The sequence below is a fragment of the Perca fluviatilis genome, chromosome 15 (assembly GCF_010015445.1).
Source record: "Perca fluviatilis chromosome 15, GENO_Pfluv_1.0, whole genome shotgun sequence".
In the NCBI taxonomy this organism is placed as follows: Eukaryota; Metazoa; Chordata; class Actinopteri; order Perciformes; family Percidae; genus Perca; species Perca fluviatilis.
Window position 1 is genome coordinate 36,182,499 of NC_053126.1, and position 26,519 is coordinate 36,209,017.

Sequence of the window (26,519 nt, forward strand, 5' to 3'; positions counted from 1 at the left end):
AGCTTCTTCATGTGTAGATTCAAAAGGCTCCAAGTGAAATAGCTGGCAACCGTGAACTTTCAGCCTAGTAGAGTTTTTCCTTTAAGGAACTCCAGGTCCTCATTTGTTTTAACTTTTAGCAGATAAAGTGAAGAAGGCCATAGAACTGTCTGAACCGTGTCTCCTTCTGCCTCCTGAGATAAACTGTTGTTTAGGCTAATGAAAAGAACAGGAGCAGAGGGGAAGGTGATCAACTTTGGCCATGCTAGAAGATACATTTAGAGGGGTGGCTTAACAGAGGTTTTCACTAGATGATGTTTGGATGTTTAGACTTTAGGTTAGAAAGACATTTTCAGTTGTGCTGCGTGTACCTTTGAAACTGTTTTCTCCATTTGCAAATGTAAATAAATACTCAAAGACCAAACTTTGGTTTAATTCTCAAACAGTCGTTATTCGTTTTGATTTTATCATGAATATCACTAACTCTGCTGCTTCAAGGAAAACTTCCACCACAATGGCTCCGTGCGTTCGCCGGCTTCTTTGAAAACAAATGCACATGGGAGGGGGGGAGAGTTGCCAAGGAGTTGTTACGACAGTGCTGCCAAATATCTATTCCGAAGCTGTAGGGGGAGCTCTGTAGAGAAACCTGCCAGCAAAAAGCAAGCCAAGAAATGGCCCAAACTGTATAGCGCCCCTTTAAATTTCCTTTCTCAGACGACATTTAAAGGAACACGCCGACTTATTGGGAATTTAGCTTATTCACCGTAACCCCCAGAGTAAGACAAGTCGATACATACCCTTCTCATCTCCGTGCGTGCTGTAAGGCTGTCTGACGGTTCCAGCATTAGCTTAGCCTAGCACAGATCCTGCAGGTAACTGGTTCCAACTAGCCTACTGCTCCCAATTGTGACAAAATAACGCCAACATGTTCCTATTTCCATGTTGTGATTTGTAGAGTCACAGCGCGTGTACAAAAAACAACGTAACATGAGACACAGTCATCTTCTAACCGTAAAACAAACCGGAACTATATTCTCAGACAGGCTTGCTGCGAGCATATCACTCCCCCAAGTACTATATTCTCGCCTCGGAGAATATAGTTCTCTGTTTGTTTACGGTTAGAAGATGGCTGTGTCTCATGTTACGTTGTTTTTGTACACGCCAGACTCTACAAATCACAACATGTAAATAGGAACATGTTGGTGTTATTTTGTCACTTATTCGGAGCAGTAGGATTACTGGAACCATTCACCTGCATGTTCTGTGCTGGCCTGATGCCGCTGGAGCCGTCAGACAGCGTTACAGCACGCACGGAGATGAGAAGGGTATGTATGGACTTGTCTTACTCTGGGGGTTACGGTGAATAAGATAAATTCCCAATAAGTCGGCGTGTTCCTTTAAGCCACTTTGGTTGAATCCCAAACTGCCGACCAGTGAACACGAAATAAAGACGTCAATATTTAGTCTTCAGTGACTGAAACAGATTCTAAAAAGTTAAACTGAAAAGTTTTTTTATTTATTTATGATAGCAAAAAAAAAAATACATTTATATTTTCACTCTGAAAAGCAAAAGTCAGTCAGTCAGAGTTTATCTTCTGTGGTACAAAAACTGACATCACATCTCAAACAGAAACTCATTCCGACTAAAGAAGAAGAAACAGAAGCACAACGTGTTGCATTCAGGGATCGGAATATATGTCAGGATAAATGACAGCCGGGCTGTTTTACATGATGGTCTGGTTTCTCCGGTTCTCTTTCCTGCGTGGAGTTTGTGTTATTTACATGCTGCTAAAATCTGCTCTCTGGCTGTAGGACGTCTTCTTTAACCCAGAATGCATTGGGATCAGACCGCGTGGAGATGTTCAGGGACTAAGATGAGCGTGGGGAACAACTGCTGCTCTTTTTCTTTCTTTCTTTCTTTCTTTGTGACGGAGAAAAGTCCAGCGGGTAGCGGAGGGGAAGCAGCCGTCCGCTAACGTTTGCTCCAACTGTAGTGTCTGTGAACACAGAGCGTTAAAAGCATCGGGAAAAAAAAAGGGGACAGAAATGTCGGATAAAGCGGGCAAAAAAAAAAAAAAGGTCATTTTCAATTTCAACCTGGACCCTCTCTCCCTGTTTCTGTGTCTGAGTGTCTGATGGGAACAACCATCTGACAGTGGTGACATGTGAGTTAACAGGGCAATTGTGCAGCTTGTATTTAGGTCCACTACAAGTTCTGTTGTTGCTGCTGACGGACTCAGATTATTCTTCCAAGTGTCTGACAACATTATGGGATGGATCCCTAGAGAGATATACCTTTTAGTTAAAGAGTTAAGATCCTTTTAGTTTAACATGAAATCACCATCACCAAACCCACCAGACTCCATGTAAATAATCAGAACTTCTATCATTGTAAAACACACTTCATTCAAAGTCGACAGAAACTAAATAAACTATCAAAAGCTGTCTTGGTTCATCTTTCCACTGTTCCAACAATCACCACTCTGGTTTGGTTACATGTGGAGATATGCTGGCTCTATACACGCTAAAAGTCCTGATTATTTACATGGAGTCTGGTGGGTTTGGTGATGGTGATTTCGAGGCACTTAAGACACAGAAACGTGTGGTGGGGTTACAGAGGTGAGGGGAGGAGCTACAGAGGAGGGGTGGAGTTACTGTGTCTGCAGCAGATGGAGACAGGAAGTGGGCGGGGCTTCAGGCGGCTGACAGACAGGCCTGGCGGACGCTCTGAGCCCAGGTGTTGAGCAGCTCCGTCACCGAGTGTTTGTCGGGGAGCTGCAGCAGTTTGGACGTCATGTTCCTGTGCACCGTCTGCAGGAAGCTGTTCGCGCCTGCTGGGGGGGGCGGGTGGGGGGGTGAGAATGTGTGTTAGCTATACATTTTTGATTATAACATCTGCACTGTGTGGAGGATACTAAGTTGTGTGTAGAGATGGTGGTGTGTGTGTTAGCTGTGTGTAGAGAAGGTGTGTGTGTGTGTGTGCGCTGGTGGTCTCACCGTACTGGTCCCCGTCGTCGGCCCAGTACGGACTCTGATCGGGGTAATCGGCAGGAACGCTGAGCTGCAGAGGAGGAACACTGGGCAGGTTCTTATCATCTGGGAACACAACAAACACAACACAACATTCAAACAGCCTGCTGATGGCTTCACACCCACAATGGGGGGGGGGGTTCCCATAGCTAGTCCACATACCCCCCACATTAAACATCTGTTATAGTGTGTTCCATTTGTACACCAACAGCAGTGAAAGCTGCAGTACCATCCAGTTTATTAAAGCTGTAGTACCATCCAGTTTATTAAAGCTGCAGTACCATCCAGTTTATTAAAGCTGTAGTACCATCCAGTTTATTAAAGCTGTAGTACCATCCAGTTTATTAAAGCTGCAGTACCATCCAGTTTATTAAAGCTGTAGTACCATCCAGTTTATTAAAGCTGCAGTACCATCCAGTTTATTAAAGCTGCAGTACCATCCAGTTTATTAAAGCTGCAGTACCATCCAGTTTATTAAAGCTGTAGTACCATCCAGTTTATTAAAGCTGCAGTACCATCCAGTTTATTAAAGCTGCAGTACCATCCAGTTTATTAAAGCTGTAGTACCATCCAGTTTATTAAAGCTGTAGTACCATCCAGTTTATTAAAGCTGCAGTACCATCCAGTTTATTAAAGCTGTAGTACCATCCAGTTTATTAAAGCTGCAGTACCATCCAGTTTATTAAAGCTGTAGTACCATCCAGTTTATTAAAGCTGTAGTACCATCCAGTTTATTAAAGCTGCAGTACCATCCAGTTTATTAAAGCTGCAGTACCATCCAGTTTATTAAAGCTGCAGTACCATCCAGTTTATTAAAGCTGCAGTACTATTAAAGCTGCAGTACCATCCAGTTTATTAAAGCTGTAGTACCATCCAGTTTATTAAAGCTGTAGTACCATCCAGTTTATTAAAGCTGTAGTACCATCCAGTTTATTAAAGCTGTAGTACCATCCAGTTTATTAAAGCTGTAGTACCATCCAGTTTATTAAAGCTGTAGTACCATCCAGTTTATTAAAGCTGTAGTACCACAGCTGTAGTACCATCCAGTTTATTACCACTTCTACCACCGTCGTACACACAGTCCTGTCCAACTTCTATCTGGGGACATGTTGTTGAGCTGTTTGTATGCACACAAACAGCCTAATTGGTTGTTATCTACTGGTATTGCTAACGGTGGCTAACCCAGCTAGAGCAAATAACCCCACAATGAAAAACCGGTCTTAACTTGAACGCAGTAAACTCAGGTACTGTTGTGGTACTGCGGTCCGTTGTTGCTGAGGGAAAGCGAGTAGCAGATTATCTGAAGCACTTTGTTTAGAGGTGAAGCTGAGAGATAATCGCCTCGACAGACGGACGGCCGAGGCAGCATCTGGACAGAAGAGATCTGGAGCTCACAGATGTGGTCTGTTGCTCTGGCATGGCTCTGTGTGCTGGATGTGGGTACTGTTTGGAAGTGTTACTGTAGCAATGGCTCGCTGCTTCCGGGCGCTCTGTACGGCTTCTTAACAACTCTTATTTTGTTGCTGTTTTTAACGGCGTCTTGTTGTCTTTGTGTCTGTATGTTTGAACTTCAAACTCGCCGTTTCCTGTCGCTCGGCCGCGTCCTCCTTAGAAATAAAACTGCCGTAGAGCTTTTTCAAATGTGCCAACGTTTGGACATAAGTAGGACTAACTTTTCTTGCAGTGTGTCTTTTCAACAGCGTTGTCTCCCCACACCGGGGGGGTTTACCCCCCCACAAAAAAACTTTTTTTTTTTTAAACGGTAACCGGCCCCCAACCGAGCTGTCACCGCCAAACACGCCGTCACCTGACGAAACATACAGCGGCTTGTTTTCTCGCCAACTTCACTGAGCGGTACGTATCTAATACAACACGTGTGTGTGTGTGTGTGTATTACATTTGTCTACTCACCATTTTGCAGCGCACTGCTTGTGGCCACACATCAGCATGAACGCACTTTGTCCTACAAAACCGCACGCTCAAGTCCAGACGTGCGGGATTTGAAACACAGCATTGTTGTTGTAACAATCAATTAGATTTCTTATGACCTCAGAATTTTTTCCCACCCGAACCCAACCCTACGCTTGCTGTGCACGCGCTACGCTGGTCACCGTAATGACGGCGCCATTGATTACAGGAAGGCGAAGATTCGGGTGCGTCCCTAGTTGAACACTAGGGACGCAAGAGGAGGAGGTGGCGATTTGGCGGGCGTGTCTGTATTTACCCAGTTTGCAGACGAGGTGCACGGTGCCGTTGTTGCTGCAGAAGGACGGGTCCAGGTTGACGAGGAACTTGACGTCGAGGCGAGCCACCTCTCCCTGCAGGATGTTGGGGATGGTCTGCCGCTCGTCCTCCTCGTGCTTCCTCTTCCTCCCGGAGACGTTGGGACCGCTGGAGGCCAAGGGAACACAACATCAGGACTTTAACCACACACACACACACGCACAGAATCATTTATTTAAAAGCAGATTTTTCTTTATATGACTGTTCCGACGTTGTGTGGCCTCATCGTAATAATATTCATACCTTCATAAGAATATAGTGAGACTTATGTACGGCTCGTAGTGCCTGCAACGCCTTTTATAAAGCTGCGGGATAGCGAGCTGTGAGAAATCGGTGCGGGATGGGATTTGGAACCGTTTGTCATTCAGAAGCTTCTTGAAGCCTTTTTTTAATCCACTATGTGGCATGGGCATCATATCTTTGGCCAAATAATATGTTAAAGCACTGGTGATTACAGTACGTCTCTTGGAGTTCTTGTCGTACTTTGTGCCACTGGCAAAAGCACTCGCTAGCGAGGCTCGTTTGGCTCTGGCGTATTAACTGCTACAGGTTGTTTTTTGGGATAGCATCACGCACTCATGACTCGTTCCATTTCGTTGTCTCTATCTATTTCTTCACTTACACTGTCACTGTGTCGAAATATGCACACACGTCACGTGGTACGCTCCGTAGGGTTTGTCACGTAGTGCACGTGGCACGGTAACTGGCCAATGAAACATGATCATTACAGCGTTAAAGGTGCAGTAGGTAAGTCTTATAAAACTAACTTTCTGTCACATTTGCTGAAACTGACCCTATGTTCCAGTAGAACTACATGAATTATGTAATATAAAATAAAAAACAGCTCCTCTGGCACCACCTACAGCCTGTAGTGCCATTGGCAAAATTCCACCGCTCCCGGTCGATTTTCTCCAATCAGGGCCACGGGGGTCTATCTGCCTGTCAATCACTGCTCAGGCACACGCATATATAGCGTTCTCCCCTCCCCCCTCCCCGTGCACGAGCTGCAGAAAGGTTTTCTAAAACTCCGTGAATAATGGAGAGGCTCTTCAGAGGTGGCGTGGCTGCAGGATTTTAAAGATCTGAAGAACGATGCAGATGTAGCCACATTTCCTCTCAACAGGTAACATAATTACCATGAGTGATTTATCTTTCACTTGGTTATTAGTAGTCAAAAGTCCACAAAGCTACGTTGGTGAGGATGATAGTAACGTTAGCACTGTGGTCGGTCTGATATGATGCTGAAATGGCTAACGGTAGCCTGCTAGTTAGCATCGTTTTACTGTTGGTGAGTGTTTAGTTATTGAACATGTTGTCTGACATGCCGGCAGTTCTGTCAAACTCCGTTGTGTGGGAGGGGCTTAGGAGACGGTTTGGGCTGCAGCAGAAAGGGGGGAGGGACTGAGAAGTTGTTCAAATTTGTTGGCAAAGTCCTGGATCTTCACAATCTTACCTACAGCAGCTTTAATTAAACCACACAGCCAACGGACGGCACGCAGCGCTCCACAAAATAAACTGAACACTTTCGATATAATATTGTGCAATCGCATATCGATATTAAGTTGATATAGCATGCACCCCTAGCGGACGTTGTGCGGACGTGGTGCAGATGCAGTGCAGATGTTGCGACATACGTGATGGGCGGCCCGTGGATGGCGGTCATGGCGGGGGCGAAGGTCCGGTGCAGAGAGTGGTTGAAGACGGGCGAGCGGATGTTGGCCATGACGGTGTCCAGCAGCGACTGACAGAAGTACTGCTGTTTGGTGGGCACTGGGGGGGGAGGGGGGGTCGGCTGGAACAACACACACACACAAAACTGTTTATTCAAACTTCAAACCTTTATTCAAACAAATGAATTTATTCTTTTTTTTATAATTAGAAGTTCTCACCACGGCCATGTCATTCTTCAGCTTCTCTAAAGCAATTTCACACTTCTGCAGCGTCTTCAGAGGACACCTGCAGACAGACAGACAGACAGACAGACAGACAGACAGACAGACACTCACTCTCACGATTGATTGATGACTGTGTGTTATGTAGAAGGGTTCCGAGAGAAGCTGTTACCTGGTGTTTGGATCAGTCAGGATATTTAACAGACTCTTCATCTTACTCAGGTCTTTCTTTCTGTCTGTCAACACAAACAACATCATTGATTTTAAATGATTATCCCGTCGTCACAATGGACAACAAGTAATCTCAACGGACATCGGGCGATTCCTCCCGACCACTGACCTTCATTTTTGTCGATCTTGTTGATCATCCGGCGCAGAGGCTCGATGTATTTAGACAACTGTTTGAGTTTCTCCATATACTGCTGGTCCTCCAGAGACGTGGCCCCTGCCGGACTCATCACCGAACTGGGGTTACCTGGAGACGGGGAGGACAAGTTAAATTCCCGTGAGGAATTCTAAGTAATGACAACAACACTGTCGGCGCGTCCACATGCTACAATGTTTTCATACTTTAACTACATTTTCCTGATTATACTTACAGACTTTTACTGTCACAGAGTATTTCTACAGTGTGGTATTAGTACTTTGCACTGACCTGGAGTATTGAGCGGTCCAGGAGACGGCACTCCGTAATTCTGGGGGGTCCTGGCGGTGGCGGGGCTCTGTGAGGGCTGAGGGGAAGGGCTGGGCTGGAAACCCCCCGGAGATGGAGTGGGACCGGAGCTGGAGACAGGAAGTACAGTTTTTATAAACCGGCTTCCACAGTCACACTTTCACATGATGGAGCTGGCTCAGGTCTGCCTTGGACCAGCTCTTAGTTAGTCTGTTATAGTTTTAGACTGCCGGGGGACTTCCTTTGACACACTGAGCTCCTCTCTCCTCTCTCTTCTCTGGGGAGCTTAGTCCCTGGAATCCTTATGCTTTCTCACCCAGCAGTTTTCCCTAGAGATGGCCCGATACCATTTTTTGCTTCCCGATTCCGATACCTGAACTTGCGTATCGGCCGATACGTACAGTACAGGCCAAAAGTTTGGACACACCTTCTCTTTCAATGTGTTTCTTTATTTTCATGACTATTTACATTGTAGATTCTCACTCAAAGTAGCCACCCTTTGCTTTTTTTGATAACTCTGCAAACCCTTGGTGTTCTCTCAATGAGCTTCATGAGGTAGTCACCTGAAATGGTTTTACCTTCACAGGTGTGCTTTGTCAGGGTTCATTAGTGGAAGTTTTTCCCTTATTAATAAAAAAGCAAAGGGTGGCTACTTTGAGGAATCTAAAGTATAAGACATGTTTTCAGTTATTTCACACTTTTTTGTTAAGTACATAATTCCATAGGTGTTCATTTATCAAAAAAAAATCATTTTCAATAGTCATGAAAAGATAAAGGAAAACGCATTGAATGAGAAGGTGTGTCCAAACTTTTGGCCTGTACTGTACGCCCTCGTCCTGCAGTGTCCTGCTACGCCATGAACTACTATAACTACTATTTCTAGTTATAGTTCCATTATCTTTATTGTGACTATTATCGCCACTGTTCATCACCCCCCCAACCGGCACCGTCAGACACCGCCTACCAAGAGCCTGGGTCTGTCCCAGGTTTCTTCCTAAAAGGAAGTTTTTCCTCGCCACTGTTGCACCAAATGCTTCCTCTTGGGGGAATTACTGTAATTGTTGGGGCTTTGTAAATTATAGAGTGTGGTCTAGACCTACTCTATCTGTAAAATGTCTTGAGATAACTCTTGTTATGAATTGATGCTATAAATAAAATTGAATAGAAATGGAATTGAAGGCCTTGTACCTGACTGAGTTGGGCTGTGAGGTGGGGGGTTGAGGCGACGGCTGGGGAGGGGGGGGCATCGGCTGAGGCGTCTGCACCTGCACAGGTGAAGGCGATGACATCATCTGATGCTGCTGTGCCTGTGGAGGAAAGTGATTGGACGAGAAAAAGAATTAGCCAATCACAGGAGGAGAGAGGCAGCTGCTGGAGCAGCACAATGAACTTTAATGAAGTTCTAACAGGAAAAGTCTGAAGGGAAATGTCTCAGTTCAAGGTGTTTTCACTGTTGATTTGTTTAACTGTTTCACTGTATATTTTTTTTATTCAATAAATGCAAAAATATTTCCAAAAGTCATCGAGTAATCATGTTAAAGGGGAACTATGCTAGCCTGGGTAAACCCTGACGAACTTCCGGCAAATTTGAGATTTGCTCTGCAGGTCAGTCTGGCGAAGAGCCCATTCAAACCCATTTCCAATGTCCTCAAAATTGAGGCACCAATCACAACCGCTGAGGCGGGCTTTACACCAATCACAACCATTGAGGCGGGCTTTACGCGACGAGGATAGCGCAGCGACGGGCGAAGCAGCTTTTGTTTACATTCAACATGACGGCTACCGGCCGGGTGCTTCCCATGTCCGGCCATACTCGAGGTTCTGTCAAATTTTCATGCGGTCAACGCTACAATTAACTGACAACAGAAGTTATAGAGTTACAGTTCTCAAGGACGCACGCACACACGGACAGAGACACTGTCTCTTTTTCCTTTCTCTCAACTTTTCCACCGTGTGTGGCGCGTACCCGCTCGCGGTGTGAAGCGTGTCCGCGCTTTTCTCCCACATGTAGGGAACCTGGTGAATGAACCTGCAACATGTCAGCTGTTTGGAAATTAGTGCGTGTGTGCAGAAGATAACAAGTTTGCAATATGCAACGCCTGCAAGGAAAAAGTAGGGCGTGGAGGGACAACACCAAAAACACATTTTTTTTTTAGTTGGATATGGGATGTGAAAAGCGTCACCCGGGTCGTTGGTCTGATTGGTTGAAGGACTATCCAATTGCGCCCAGAGGCATTTGAGCGATGTCCGTTGGTGACGCCCCCTTTGGAAATGAACTGTCAATGAACCTTTCCCAGACCCACTCTTACTATAGCTTAATTTACCTTAACTTAAAAACTGCTTTAGAATGGTTAAATTACTTTTTTTCGGGTTGAATGGTGGTCGTCTCGTAAATTGCTTTACGACACTGCACACATCCAGGAACCCGCTAGCTATAAGAACAAGGTAGCGATGGAGTTTTTCACACTATCGTCATGGCTGAGCCGGCGAAAAAGAAGCAGAAAGCTAAGAAAGCATTGTCGGAGGAACAGAGAAAGAGGAAACGGTAGACTGACCGAGAGAGGAGTCAGACAACTAAACATAGGAGCTGCCAAATATCTGTTCTGAGGCTGTAGGGGGGCTCTATAGAGAAACCGGCGAGCAAAAAGCAAGAAAACAGCGAAGAAATGGCCAAAACTGCATAGTGCCCCTTTAAATAATCGTGAATTACACCCACCTGCTGGCAGGAACACAGAAGGGGCCTGACTACAGTGATGAAAATGTAGCAGTGATAAGGTTGGGTGTAAAACTCCTTTTATGTGAGAACATGCAACCGATTAGGACACAGACATAAAAAGAGAATCTTCTTGTTGCAGAGGTGGAGAAGATAAATTGAAAATGGTTTGGCGTGTGCGCTCGCGTGTCACTCAAAACGCGAACATTTCCTCTTGCATATAACGCCGCGGCTTGCTGGTCTGGTGTGCAGCATTTGGTGATCATCGGGGCGGACGCATCATTCCGTGGGCTGTGCTCCTGTATCGGGCAATGGCACACAACTTGCATCTTACTTTGGATCATCTTTCACTATTTCATAGTACACCCACGCTTCAGATTTTTTTTTTTTTTTGCAAACTCCACACAGAAAAGCCCCGCTCAGACCGGGGATCAAACTCTGTGGTGGGTACTTTCTGTGAGGCAGAAGTGCTGAACCACTGAGCCACCGTGCGGACACGTGTAAAGTACCCACTTTGGCATGTTGTTACTCTTTGTGCGGTGACGCAGACAGACAGAAGCAAACCGTGGACAGGTCAGGAGGTTCAGAGGTCAGACTAAAGGTCTGTACACCCACAGATCGCAAATATTACGCAACGTATTTTTCTGAGCTCACGCGAATAAAAACATCAACCAATCATGTTGTGTTGTTTACTTATGAGGACCATAATACAACAACAACACAGAGGCGGCTGGCCAAAGCACAGACTGTACAGACTTACTATTACTCCTTTCAACCTTGACAAACACAGTGTTTGCCAGAGACACTCTCTCCGTTTTCCAGGGAGAATTAACCATAACGATAACGATGTGAGCATCCGCCCCGCTGAGCGATAACGGTCTGTAATTGGCGACCCTGGTGTGTCACGGCCTTGAGGGAGGAGAAATACCTGCTGGGTCATCTGCTGTGCTCCCACACCGGTGGCGGCGGCAGCAGCGGCTGCGGCAGCGGCGGCTGCTGCGGCGGCCGCGGCAGCGTTTGGAGGAGGGATGGAGGGATTCAGGGCTCGAGGCATCCGGGGAGGAATCGGCATCCCGGGACGCACCAACTTCAGAGGACAGGACAGGACAGGTGAGCAGAGAGGAGGCACACATCCCAAAACTAAAAAAGGTCTTCACAGTTCCAAAAACCTGTGCCCGAAACCCCAAAGAGACCCAGAAATGTACTAGCCGAAAACAAACCCGTCTAATATTTGATGGCTGGTCCCGGATCCGTGCGAAACAGAGAAGTGTTGGACCTGAACTAGCCAAACCCGACCGCAACCAATTTCACAGCTGATTGCCATTAAACATAATTAATCAGCTATTGAAATATGAATGGAGGGTATCAGATGGGGGTCTAATTTGTGTTGCATGAAAAAGCTTGGGAAACACTGCTCTAAAAGAAGCACCATGGCTGATATCAACAGCTGGATGAACGGCATCAAAGTCATAGTTCTTTTAATATATTTGAGTTGAGTGAGATGTTATCAGAGTTAGGCTTAGAATGGAGAATGTAAGAACTACTTCATGACCATGACTGGTGTTTGCTTTGCCTGGTGAGATTTGAGTCACAGTTGTTGCACGTGGAGCTGGAGGCGGCGCCCGTCTCACCTGTCCAGTAACGCCGGCTGCGGCAGCCGCGTTGAGCTGCGCCTGAGCTGCGGCTTGCTGCGCTGCTTGCTGCGCCTGCTGGGCCTGCTGCTGCTGCTGCTGCTGCTGCTGCAGGGCACGGGCCTGCTTTCACACAGACACACGCACACACAAAGACACAGACACACACACACACACACAGAGGCACACACACACAGCAAAGCATGCAAGCAGAAGAGGGGTAAGTGTCAACTGGAACCCAGCGGTGGGATTTTTCAGCTGCAGTGCGACCGAAACAGATTTAGCGATCTGGTTCTTGTCGAATCAAACTTCAGAAGAAACGAAGGACTAAAGGGTTAGGGTTGGCCCTGGTACCGGGATCGCTTGTTGCCTTGCATACGCAAGGATCCCAGCCCTCTCGGGATTGGACCCCTAATAAGATCAGCGATTTATTACGGAGCGACGACAGCAAAGTGGAACTGTTACTGACAGATATGTAGGCCTACTTAATCGATAACACTGACTGACTGTGCTGCATCCTTTCCAAAAGTCTCCGTTTGCGTCCATCCGGACTACAAAGCATCCCCACGGCCTTCACACCCAAACTGGGGACGCAGCGTTTCCAAATGTTTCCGTTTTAAGGGGCTCGGAAACGCCGCAGTAGCGTGGACGCGGCGGAGGTGCAAAGGTAGCACAAGAAAACATTTTTTTTTTTAAATCAGAAAGGTAGCAGACTAAATGTGTCCTCACCTGGAAGGCCTGGATCTTGAGCTGGTGCTGCTGCTGCTGCTGACTGAGCGAGTTGATGGGGACGTGCTGAGCGGACGCCATCTGCCCCGCCAGAGACTGGGGCACCATGCTGGGCTGCTGCTGCTGCTGCTGAGGGTGGGGAGGCATCTGACCCGGCTGGGGCTGAACCTGGGCCTGAACCTGCTGCTGCTGCTGAACCATGTGCTGAATGGACTGGGCTTGAGCCTGAGCCTGGGCATGCTGCTGCTGCTGCTGTAGCTGCAGCTGCACCATCTGCTGCTGCTGCTGTTGCTGCTGCTGCTGCTGCTGAATCCTCGTCTGATGCATCTGCAGACGCAGCCACCAAACAGTGTGGGAAGGGAACGTGTTAGGTCATTGAATGTCTTCATCATCAGCCAGAGAAAACTAGCACCACAGGGCTCTAGAGTGCGACCAAAATGTGTAAGGGTGCGACTAAGATTTTTCCTAGGTCGCACCGGTGCACCTAACGTCCTCTCATCTGCTGCCTCTCCACTAACGAAGCAATGTCGTTTATATGGATATGGTTTAATGTTGCGTTACATGACCCATTCCTTCTGTAAAGCCGTGCCTGTGTTTGGATCTCTCCTCTGTGCAGCCCCCCTTCACTCACACACGGCTCCCCTGCAACACGGAGAGACACAGCACCGCCAGTCCAAACTTCTGACATTTGTCTACAGTTTTAATTGTTAGTAACACAGCTGTATATTGTTAAGTATGAGAGGAAACCTGTATTATTACCACAGCTGTATATTAAGTATGAGAGGAAACCTGAATTATTAACACAGCTGTATATTGTTAAGTATGAGAGGGAAACCTGTATTATTAACACAGCTGTATATTAAGTATGAGAGGGAAACCTGTATTATTAACACAGCTGTATATTAAGTATGAGAGGAAACCTGTATTATTAACACAGCTGTATATTGTTAAGTATGAGAGGAAACCTGTATTATTAACACAGCTGTATATTAAGTATGAGAGGAAACCTGTATTATTAACACAGCTGTATATTAAGTATGAGAGGAAACCTGTATTATTAACACAGCTGTATATTGTTAAGTATGAGAGGAAACCTGTATTATTAACACAGCTGTATATTAAGTATGAGAGGAAACCTGTATTATTAACACAGCTGTATATTAAGTATGAGAGGAAACCTGTATTATTAACACAGCTGTATATTAAGTATGAGAGGAAACCTGTATTATTAACACAGCTGTATATTGTTAAGTATGAGAGGAAACCTGTATTATTAACACAGCTGTATATTAAGTATGAGAGGGAAACCTGTATTATTAACACAGCTGTATATTAAGTATGAGAGGAAACCTGTATTATTAACACAGCTGTATATTATTAAGTATGAGAGGAAACCTGTATTATTAACACAGCTGTATATTAAGTATGAGAGGGAAACCTGTATTATTAACACAGCTGTATATTGTTAAGTATGAGAGGAAACCTGTATTATTAACACAGCTGTATATTGTTAAGTATGAGAGGAAACCTGTATTATTAACAAAGCTGTATATTAAGTATGAGAGGGAAACCTGTATTATTAACACAGCTGTATATTAAGTATGAGAGGAAACCTGTATTATTAACACAGCTGTATATTAAGTATGAGAGGAAACCTGTATTATTAACACAGCTGTATATTGTTAAGTATGAGAGGAAACCTGTATTATTAACACAGCTGTATATTAAGTATGAGAAGAAACCTGTATTATTAACACAGCTGTATATTAAGTATGAGAGGAAACCTGTATTATTAACACAGCTGTATATTAAGTATGAGAGGGAAACCTGTATTATTAACACAGCTGTATATTGTTAAGTATGAGAAGAAACCTGTATTATTAAATATAACTGTATATTAATATGAGAGGAAACCTGTATTATTAACACAGCTGTATATTAAGTATGAGAGGAAACCTGTTTGTATGAGAGGAAACCTGTATTATTAACACAGCTGTATATTAAGTATGAGAGGAAACCTGTATTATTAACACAGCTGTATATTAAGTATGAGAGGAAACCTGTATTATTAACACAGCTGTATATTAAGTATGAGAGGGAAACCTGTATTATTAACACAGCTGTATATTAAGTATGAGAGGAAACCTGTATTATTAACACAGCTGTATATTGTTAAGTATGAGAGGAAACCTGTATTATTAACACAGCTGTATATTAAGTATGAGAGGAAACCTGTATTATTAACACAGCTGTATATTAAGTATGAGAGGAAACCTGTATTATTAACACAGCTGTATATTAAGTATGAGAGGAAACCTGTATTATTAACACAGCTGTATATTAAGTATGAGAGGAAACCTGTATTATTAACACAGCTGTATATTAAGTATGAGAGGAAACCTGTATTATTAACACAGCTGTATATTAAGTATGAGAGGAAACCTGTATTATTAACACAGCTGTATATTAAGTATGAGAGGAAACCTGTATTATTAACACAGCTGTATATTAGAGTATGAGAGGAAAACTGTATTATTAACACAGCTGTATATTGTAAAGTATATGAGGAAACCTGTATTATTAACACAGCTGTATATTGGTAGTATGAGAGAAAACTGTATTATTAACACAGCTGTATATTAAGTATGAGAGGAAACCTGTATTATTAACACAGCTGTATATTGTTAAGTATGAGAGGAAACCTGTATTATTAACACAGCTGTATATTAAGTATGAGAGGAAACCTGTATTATTAACACAGCTGTATATTGTAAGTATGAGAGAACCTGTATTATTAACACAGCTGTATATTAAGTATGAGAGGAAACCTGTATTATTAACACAGCTGTATATTGTAAGTATGAGGGGAAACCTGTATTATTAACACAGCTGTATATTGTTAAGTATGAGAGGAAACCTGTATTATTAACACAGCTGTATATTAGAGTATGAGAGAGGAAACCTGTATTATTAACACAGCTGTATATTAAGTATGAGAGGAAACCTGTATTATTAACACAGCTGTATATTAAGTATGAGAGGAAACCTGTATTATTAACACAGCTGTATATTAAGTATGAGAGGAAACCTGTATTATTAACACAGCTGTATGTTAAGTATGAGAAAACCTGTATTTACACACAGCTGTATTGTTAAGTATGAGAGGAAAACTGTATTATTAACACAGCTGTATATTAAGTATGAGAAGAAACCTGTATTATTAACACAGCTGTATATTGTTAAGTATGAGAGGAAACCTGTATTATTAACACAGCTGTATATTAAGTATGAGAGGAAACCTGTATTATTAACACAGCTGTATATTGTTAAGTATGAGAGGAAACCTGTATTATTAACACAGCTGTATATTAGCTATGAGAGAAAACCTGTATTATTAAAACAGCTGTATATTGTTAGTATGAGAGGAAACCTGTATTATTAACACAGCTGTATATTGTTACTATGAGAAGGAAACCTGTATTATTAACACAGCTGTATATTAAGTATGAGAGGAAACCTGTATTATTAACACAGCTGTATATTGGTATGAGAGGAAACCTGTATTATTAACACAGCTGTATATTAAGTATGAGAGGAAACCTGTATTATTAATTAACACTGTGATATTTAAGTATGAGGAGGAAACCTGTATTATTAACACAGCTGTATATTAAGAGTATATGAGAGGAAACCTGTATTATTAACACAGCTGTATATTAAGTTATGAGAGGAAACCTGTATTATTAACACAGCTGTATATTGTTAATATGAGAGGAAACCTGTATTATTAACACAGCTGTATATTAGAGTATGAGAGGAAACCTGTATTATTAACACAGCTGTATATTGTTAAGTATGAGAGGGAAACCTGTATTATTAACACAGCTGTATATTTAAGTATGAGAGGAAAACCTGTATTATTAACACAGCTGTATATTGTTAAGTATGAGAGGAAACCTGTATTATTAACACAGCTGTATATTAAGTATGAGAGGAAACCTGTATTATTAACACAGCTGTATTTGTTATGTGAGAGGGAAACCTGTATTATTAACACAGCTGTATATTAAGTATGTGAAGAAACCTGTATTATTAACACAGCTGTATATTGTTAAGTATGAGAGGAAACCTGTATTATTAACACAGCTGTATATTGTTAAGTATGAGAGGAAAACTGTATTATTAACACAGCTGTATATTAAGTATGAGAAGAAACCTGTATTATTAACACAGCTGTATATTGTTAAGTATGAGAGGAAACCTGTATTATTAACACAGCTGTATATTAAGTATGAGAAGAAACCTGTATTATTAACACAGCTGTATATTAAGTATGAGAGGAAACCTGTATTATTAACACAGCTGTATATTAAGTATGAGAGGAAACCTGTATTATTAACACAGCTGTATATTAAGTATGAGAGGAAACCTGTATTATTAACACAGCTGTATATTAAGTATGAGAGGGAAACCTGTATTATTAACACAGCTGTATATTAAGTATGAGAGGGAAACCTGTATTATTAACACAGCTGTATATTAAGTATGAGAAGAAACCTGTATTATTAACACAGCTGTATATTGTTAAGTATGAGAGGAAACCTGTATTATTAACACAGCTGTATATTGTTAAGTATGAGAGGAAAACTGTATTATTAACACAGCTGTATATTAAGTATGAGAAGAAACCTGTATTATTAACACAGCTGTATATTGTTAAGTATGAGAGGAAACCTGTATATTAACACAGCTGTATATTAAGTATGAGAAGAAACCTGTATTATTAACACAGCTGTATATTGTTAGCGTATGAGGAGGAAACCTGTATTATTAACACAGCTGTATATTAAGTATGAGAGGGAAACCTGTATTATTAACACAGCTGTATATTGTTAAGTATGAGAGGGAAACCTGTATTATTAACACAGCTGTATATTAAGTATGAGGGGAAACCTGTATTATTAACACAGCTGTATATTGTTAAGTATGAGAGGAAACCTGTATTATTAACACAGCTGTATATTAAGTATGAGAGGGAAACCTGTATTATTAACACAGCTGTATATTGTTAAGTATGAGAGGGAAACCTGTATTATTAACACAGCTGTATATTGTTAAGTATGAGAGGAAACCTGTATTATTAACACAGCTGTATATTAAGTATGAGAGGAAACCTGTATTATTAACACAGCTGTATATTAAGTATGAGAGGAAACCTGTATTATTAACACAGCTGTACAGTGCCTTGCGAAAGTATTCGGCCCCCTTGAACGTTTCGACCTTTTGCCACATTTCAGGCCTCAAACATAAAGATATAAAACTGTAATTTTTTGTGAAGAATCAACAACAAGTGGGTCCCAATTATGAAGTGGAACGAAATTCATTGGCTATTTCAAACTTTTTAACAAATAAAAACTGAAAAAGTGGGGGCAAAATTATTCAGCCCCTTTACTTTCAGTGCAGCAAACTCTCTCCAGAAGTTCAGTGAGGATCTCTGAATGATCCAATGTTGACCTAAATGACTAATGATGATAAATAGAATCCAGCTGTGTGTAATCAAGTCTCCGTATAAATGCACCTGCTCTGTGATAGTCTCAGAGGTCCGTATAGTGTAGAGAGCATCATGAAGAACAAGGAACACACCAGGCAGGTCCGAGATACTGTTGTGGAGAAGTTTAAAGCCGGATTGGATACAAAAAGATTTCCCAAGCTTTAAACATCCCAAGGAGCACTGTGCAAGCGATAATATTGAAATGGAAGGAGTATCAGACCACTACAAATCTACGGACGACCCGGCCGTCCCTCTAAACTTTCAGCTCATACAATGAGAAGACTGATCAGAGATGCAGCCAAGAGGCCCATGATCACTCTGGATGAACTGCAGAGATCTACAGCTGAGGTGGGAGACTCTGTCCATAGGACAACAATCAGTCGTATACTGCACAAATCTGGCCTTTATGGAAGAGTGGCAAGAAGAAAGCCATTTCTTAAAGATATCCATAAAAAGTGTCGTTTAAAGTTTGCCAAAAGCCACCTGGGAGACACACCAAACATGTGGAAGAAGGTGCTGTGGTCAGATGAAACCAAAATCAAACTTTTTGGCAACAATGCAAAACGTTATGTTTGGCGTAAAAGCAACACAGCTCATCACCCTGAACACACCATCCCCACTGTCAAACATGGTGGTGGCAGCATCATGGTTTGGGCCTGCTTTTCTTCAGCAGGGACAGGGAAGATGGTTAAAATTGATGGGAAGATGGATGGAGCCAAATACAGGACCATTCTGGAAGAAAACCTGATGGAGTCTGCAAAAGACCTGAGACTGGGACGGAGATTTGTCTTCCAACAAGACAATGATCCAAAACATAAAGCAAAATCCACAATGGAATGGTTCACAAATAAACATATCCATGTGTTAGAATGGCAAAGTCAAAGTCCAGACCTGAATCCAATCGAGAATCTGTGGAAAGAACTGAAAACTGCTGTTCAAACGCTCTCCATCCAACCTCACTGAGCTCGAGCTGTTTTGCAAGGAGGAATGGGCAAAAATGTCAGTCTCTCGATGTGCAAAACTGATAGAGACATACCCCAAGCGACTTTACAGCTGTAATCGCAGCAAAAGGTGGCGCTACAAAGTATTAACTTAAGGGGGCTGAATAATTTTGCACGCCCAATATTTCAGTTTTTTATTTGTTTAAAAGGTTTGAAATATCCAATAAATTTCGTTCCACTTCATGATTGTGTCCCACTTGTTGTTGATTCTTCACAAAAAATTACAGTTTTATATCTTTATGTTTGAGGCCTGAAATGTGGCAAAAGGTCGAAAAGTTCAAGGGGGCCGAATACTTTCGCAAGGCACTGTATATTAAGTATGAGAGGAAACCTGTATTATTAACACAGCTGTATATTAAGTATGAGAGGAAACCTGTATTGGTACCAGTGTTTCCGCTGATAACTATCTGTTATTGCGGCTGCCACGGCGAAAAACACATTAGAAGTTATTAAATGGAATTAACTTCAGTGTGTTGAGTAATAGCGTGTGAGACAGAGCTTGCTGGACCTGGGCGAGAGATGTGACCCATGGCCAGAATATCATAGTTCATAAAAATGCAGCGCAGTGACGATCCAGACATCTCATAGCCTACACAAGATGCTGACCCGCCAAAGAGCATTCGACCCGTGCTGGACCCGTTCATAATGAGTCAGCCGTCACTCTGGGAGTAGAATACGCTTCAGTCCATCGCACTCCCCCTCTTTTTTTTCTTTTTTTTTTTAAGATTTCAGCCTTTTTGATAGGAAAGCTGAAGACATGAAAGGGGAGAGAGAGAGAGAGGGGGATGACATGCAGGAAAGGGCCGCAGGTCGGAGTTGAACCTCTATATTAGAGATGCACAGATTGACCAGCTGGTGACTGGAATTGGCCGATTTTCACGTCATCGGCCATGCCTTATGCCAGTCTGACATATGTCGATTTTATGCCGGTCAAATTCACTCGGGCGCCGCATGATTAACATCGCGCAACTTCAGCACCACACGTGCACATGCAGGGTTTCCGCTATGCATGTAGCAGCGGCGCACTGCCGCTCAATCAGCTGTTTATGAAATGTCATAAAGTCGTAATTATACACGGCTCTGCAGATCCGTCTGCTCTACTGTTCTCAGGCCAACGGTCAGCCGCTCTCTCTCTCTCCCCTCTGAGGCTGAAAAACTGGAACATGAAAACCGCACTCATATGGGTCCCGTTAAAATATGTCAGAGCAGTTTATTGGAAAATAGCATTGGGTACCCTGACTTTGATGAATTTATTGTTTATCAGACCCCTGATGAGACAAGAAGCTAACGTTAGCGAACGCTGTGGTCCCTCTGACTCTGGACGCCCCACCGGCCGCTGTGTAAACGACGATGTATTCCTCCGACCCGCTGTATTAACGTTACTGTTTAAAACGCTTTCCAGGTTAGTGGGGGTACATACCGCTCAAAACCAACATCAAAAACGTTGTAATCTTCCCTCAGCGTTTAGTTTTGTTGCTAAACTGTGTGTAGTATACATTTGAATGTGTCCATGTGGTCTGGTGTATGTAGGCAAGCCCATAAGGCAGTTAAAACAATGCATTAGCGAACATAAGAGCTCTATTCGCAGAAATGCCTGAGATTACCCGGTCGCGGTACACTTCAATGATCATAAGCATGACATCTCATCATTGCGCTTTTGTGGCATTGAACAAGTCAAAAAAGGCCACGACTTGCTACTAAAAAGACGCAAGGCATATTGGATATTTACTTTACAGATGCTATCGCCAAAAGGCCTTAATGATGAATTTAAACTCAATATTATGTTATGCTAATTTTATGTTTTTTTCCTTCTTAGTTTATCCTCAGTAACTGTTCATTGTACATGTGAATATGGACTGCTACAATGTAACTTAACCAATGCAATGATCCACTTTTTGAATGGACTGTGTCCTCTCTGATTAAGTGTCGAAAAATACAATGCACTGATTATGAGTCTATAACATAACTGGTCTGATTATCCATTGTTTTTAAATGTACTAAGTGGCATTTTTTCCTGTTCACAGTCCGTGATGGGAGTGTCACTTTGTGAATGAATGACGTCATTCAAGAGCCGGACCTGATTGGTCCTGGTCAGTCAACCAAACTATTTAAGGCTATGGTTGAGGTGAATGTGTGAATTTACCTGATGAAGGTCTGAGACCGAAACGTTGTATTTTTCTAAATAAATTATTGCTTGCGTAAGGGTCAGTGTGCGGGACTTCCTCTGAGCTTCTGATCTGCTACTTTTGAGCATATCCTACACACCTGCCCGACAAAAAGAGGTGTTCAAAAAAGCTTTCCTACGTTGCTAAACTGTGTGTAAAATGAGCGGTGACGTTAAATGATCTGTTTCACACTAGGGTACCTTGTAATTGCTGGATTGTTCCGAGGTAACCGTCGGTAGCTAATGATAGCAGATGACAGTAACGGTAGTGTTCATATTTATGCACAATGACACATAAAGCAAACTTGCTAAAAAGGGAACTCCACGCTGTTTTCAGATAACGTTACTGTTGACATTCAAACAGGCCTGTGTGTGTGTTTTGAGAAATATCTTTAAACTCCAAGGCTATTTTCATTTTATTTTTGTTATTTATATATTATTTTATTGCCATTACCCGTTTTCATACATACAGAAGTTTAGTTTGCTATATATATATATAAAAAAAAATAGTGAAAAAAACTAAATGGTTCTTCCATAACATTGCACTTTAGATGTGTGTGAATTTCCCACACCAGTAATTTCTATAGTTCTATTTCATAGCGATAGTTATCTATTCAAAAAATGTTCTATGTTCTATGCAAAATGTAAAATGTTCTATTAAAGAAAAGATAGAAAATAAATTTGTGTGTGCTGTAAACTGGTTAGAAAAAATGAAATCGGAATTGGCTAAAAATGGTATTGGCTTCCCTAACTCAATGAAAAATCGGAATCGGCCTAGAAAGTTGTAATCGGTGTATCTCTACTCTATATATACCAACTTAGCTATCCGGGCGTCCTCTTTCTCTTTTAATCAGTCTGTTATTGTTGTTGAAAACAGGTGAAGGAGCTTTCTCAGAGATATATATATTTTTAATATATCCTAGGCTATTTATTTCAGATAACTTTCATTTACATGTGTTGCAGCTGTATATTTTCAAACTGGTAAAGGAAACCCTGTCTTTGCATTTGATTTTAATCACAATCTGTTTTAATAAAAGAGCTTGTGAAAAGTGGCTTGGACTTAAAACTGAACATTTAGCCCACACAAATACAGAGCTATATATCATGTATCGCCATTCAGCGCTAACGGCAACGCGAGGAAAAATTTGGGTGCACCTAAATTTTGTGCTGGTGCACCTAAATAAAGTTAGGCGCACCAGTGCAACCAAGGCAAAACGTTAGTCTGGAGCCCTGTACCAACAGGAAGGAGGTAAAGCCTGATACTGTATGGTTTTGCGGACGCACCACAAAGAGCTGTCACTGTGGCGTGAGGTTTATACTTGTGCGTTGGTGTTCGCGTTGATCTCGTTTAAGGGAATGGCATATAAACCTGGTTCTGCTGCTGCTGGTTCTGGGCCTGTTGCTGCTGCTGCTGCTGCTGCTGGTTCTGGTGCTGCTGCTGCTGCTGAAGTTGCTGGTTCTGGTGGTGCTGCTGCTGCATCTGCTGCACCCTCAGCAACTGCTGCTGCTGTATCTGCTGCTGCATGGCGGCGTTCTGCTGCTGCTGCTGCTGTTGCTGCTGCATGGCGTTCTGCTGCTGCTGCATGGCGTTCTGCTGCTGCTGTTGCTGCTGCTGCTGGAACTGCTGGAACTGGAGCGACTGCTGCTGCGCCTGCACCATCTGCTGCATCGGCATCTGTCCTGGACCCCCAACTGCAGCGTTAACAAGGACACAAACACAAACAATACTCTTAAAAGTCATACAGTACAATGTAGGTACATTTTATTTCTGCATTCTTAACCCATGCTAACGCTTCAGCTACACTGAATTCGTAACATGTGCGGACCCGTTCGCAGAGCCGATGTGCCGCGGAATCTCTCTTTTAACCGGCTACATCTGCAGCGCACACACGCCGCACTGTGTGTGTACGAGATACTTCCAGGTGTAAAATGAAACTGAGCCCGAGGCTTGAAAGCTCCCTCGATGTTTGTGTCCGGTCTGCGTCAGTTCAACGCTTCCCTTTCGGTGTGTATAAACAACCTGAGATCCATTCTGTGAGCATCGTGGTGACTTTCAAGAAGCGTTGAATTTAAAGTTTCAAAGTTTGTGATGAAGATAAACTTTAAAACTATAGTATTTATAGTATATACAGTTCTGTCTCTCCCATTTTAAGTAAGACAACAGCGTCGGCGCGTCCACGTGATACAAGCCTTCCGTGATATCTCTCACACACACACACACACACACACACACACAAACACACACACACACACACACACACACACACACACACACACACACACACACACACACACACACACACACACACAAACACACACACACACAAACACACACACACACACACACACACACACAAAGCTGAAAGGAGACTGAAGGAGAGCCCAGCTGTGATGCAGCCAGAGAACACACACCACACGGAGGAAACACACTCACTGGCTTGTGGGTTTCCAGCCACCCCTGCCATGGCATGCTGGCCTATCTGCATCTGCCCCATGGCCCCCATGCCACCCACTGGAGCCCCGGTCGGGCGGGGCCCCATGCCAATGGCGCCCGGGCCCCCGCCAACCCCCGTCAGGTTAGTCAGGGCATTCATGGGATCTAGCAGAAGGGCAGACAACAGATCATATTACGCAGCTCCGACATGCACGGCAGAAACTAGGGATGTCCCGATCGCGGTCTCGGAGAGGAGAGAAGAGCAGCTGATCGGGACATCCCTAGCAGAAACCATGGACCCCATGAGTCTGGAAGAGAACGAGGAGGACAGAAACACAGCATAGAAAAAACCAAATGGTGACCCAAACAGAGACAAAAACCAAATGGACTTACCTTGAACTCCGAGTGCCTTCTTGTCTGTAAACGAGACACAACAAGATATTAGTGATTGGTAGGGCTGAGAGAGCTCATTATTTACAGAGACCGGAAATAAAAATAGAGGCTTTCTTGAGGAAAAGTAACCCTGATTCTCAACCAGTTGCGTCTGCCGCGATGTCAGACAGCCTTCGCAGCCTCTGACTCTCATGGTGTGTGAGTCGGCTTACAGACCACAGTATTAAAACTAAATCTCCATTCAGGTTAAATACTTACGGATGTCCCTGAAGTGTATGATGAGCCTGGCCACCAGAGATAAATACTCCTCCTGGGAAACACAGAGGGACATCCGTTACTACACTGTAAGACTGGGATCAAAGTCCCCCAGAGATCGACTACGCTACTCACTCTGGATTTGGCCTTGACGTAAACGTGGTTCTCCATGTCTTGGCTGGACTTGGTGTGTGCGGTTCCTGCCTTCCTCATCGCCTCTTCACTGGAGAGAAAACACACGCTTCACTTAGTTTAGTTTGAACATGTTAAAATAATAAGTCAGAACATGGAGATTTCAGTACAGGCAAGAAAACCAACCTGGACCTATAAAACACACACACACACAGAAAGAGAGAGAGACAGAGACACACACAGACATATTTTATATCTTACACACATATAAAGTATTGCACAACATTTTAAGTATTCCCACATAAATATTTATTTACATAATATTTAAGCTATATATACAGTAAGCATATTCTTGTTTTTAATGTTACGTGGATACATGCGTTATGATCCTTATTCACCAGTCAGTGTATATTTAATGTGATGCTGTTCTCTGACACACAGACACACATGCATGCACGCGCACACACACACACACAAATTTATATATTTATAATATAAAGTATTGCACAAAATTTTAAGTATGCCCACATAAATATTATTTATTTACATAATATTTATTACTATTTATTTATAGTCTTGTTTTGAATACGTTACGTTGATACATGCGTTATGGTCCTTATTCACCAGTCAGTGTATATTTAATGTGATGCGTTTCTGCTCTCGGACACTGTATTGTGTTTTTTTGTGTGTGTGTGCCTGTTATTGTAATTTCTTATGAATAAAGTTTTTGAAAAAAAACACATAGTGTATACTATGATGTGTTTATGTTTAAATGTATAACACATAATCGAGTTTGACAGTGAACCAACGACACCAGATGTGTGTTTAATGTTAATCTCTTCTCAGAGCCGAATTAAAGGGAAGCGAGTACCGTTAAAGAGTTAACTTGCTTAACGCTAGCAGCTACCGTTAATGATGCTAATTATAACATATGAAATAAAACGCCATTTGGCATTGTTTTAACAATTTGAAGTAAGCCGAATTAAAGAGTGAGCCAAAATATGTCGTAATATGTTGACTGCCTTGTTTTTGGATCGCCGTTTAGTTCGCTTTTTTACAAGTAAGAATTAATTTGGCGCTTTTTTAAACACGGTTTGACATGACGTGCTTTCCTGCTGAGCTAACGTTAGCTTAGCTCATTGGGCTAACGCAACAGAAACAGAACCAGTGATTAGGTTAAAAACACACAACACTGAAACAAGATATCTCACATCTGAGCGACGACTTTTTGTCGGAACTGAGGGCTCCTCCAGTCGCTGTCCTGCCCGGGGACCTCCATGACACAAAATATGTATTTATGGAGGATTTTTTTACTTGAAGAGTTTAATGTTTTCCCTCTGCTCTTCCTCCTTCCGCTCAGAGAAAAAGGCTGCTGTGTTTTTAGGATTTAATCCGGTGTTAATAAAGTTTACCACCGCCTGCTGGCTGACCACTGAACTGCATGCGTGTGTGTGTGTGTGTGTGTGTGTGTGTGTGTGTGTGTATCAGTGTTGTATAAAGTACTAGAAAGCCATACTTGAGTAAAAGTACAAGTATCGTACTAGAAAAAGACTTCGGTAGAAGTGAAAGTTACCTTTTAGAATATTACTTAAGTAAAAGTCTTAAAGTATCTGATATATACTGTACTTAAGTATCAAAAGTAATTTTCTGATATTTAAT

General features: G+C 42.7%; 1 protein-coding gene across 6 annotated transcripts; it reads right to left on the reverse strand.

Annotated features, from left to right (window-relative positions):
• Positions 1-1,876: 1,876 nt before the first annotated feature.
• On the reverse strand, positions 1,877-26,238 carry med15 (mediator complex subunit 15). 6 transcript variants are annotated; one of them, XM_039825228.1, is made up of 19 exons: positions 26,072-26,238; positions 24,864-24,951; positions 24,732-24,783; positions 24,474-24,497; positions 24,081-24,245; positions 23,016-23,338; positions 12,931-13,257; positions 12,202-12,327; positions 11,499-11,657; positions 9,046-9,164; positions 7,840-7,967; positions 7,525-7,659; positions 7,357-7,420; positions 7,182-7,248; positions 6,927-7,084; positions 5,234-5,400; positions 2,977-3,075; positions 2,635-2,813; positions 1,877-1,976 (listed from the first exon to the last, which is right to left on the reverse strand). In XM_039825228.1, exons 1-18 carry the CDS (start codon positions 26,137-26,139, stop codon positions 2,674-2,676), a joined length of 2,409 nt encoding a protein of 802 aa, XP_039681162.1. In that variant the 5' UTR covers positions 26,140-26,238; the 3' UTR covers positions 1,877-1,976; positions 2,635-2,673. The 6 variants fall into 6 exon arrangements, with proteins under 6 accessions (XP_039681162.1, XP_039681164.1, XP_039681163.1 ...); XM_039825230.1 differs by lacking the exon at positions 1,877-1,976 and having other exon boundaries at positions 2,432-2,813; positions 12,202-12,324; XM_039825229.1 differs by lacking the exon at positions 1,877-1,976 and having other exon boundaries at positions 2,432-2,810.
• Positions 26,239-26,519: the final 281 nt, after the last annotated feature.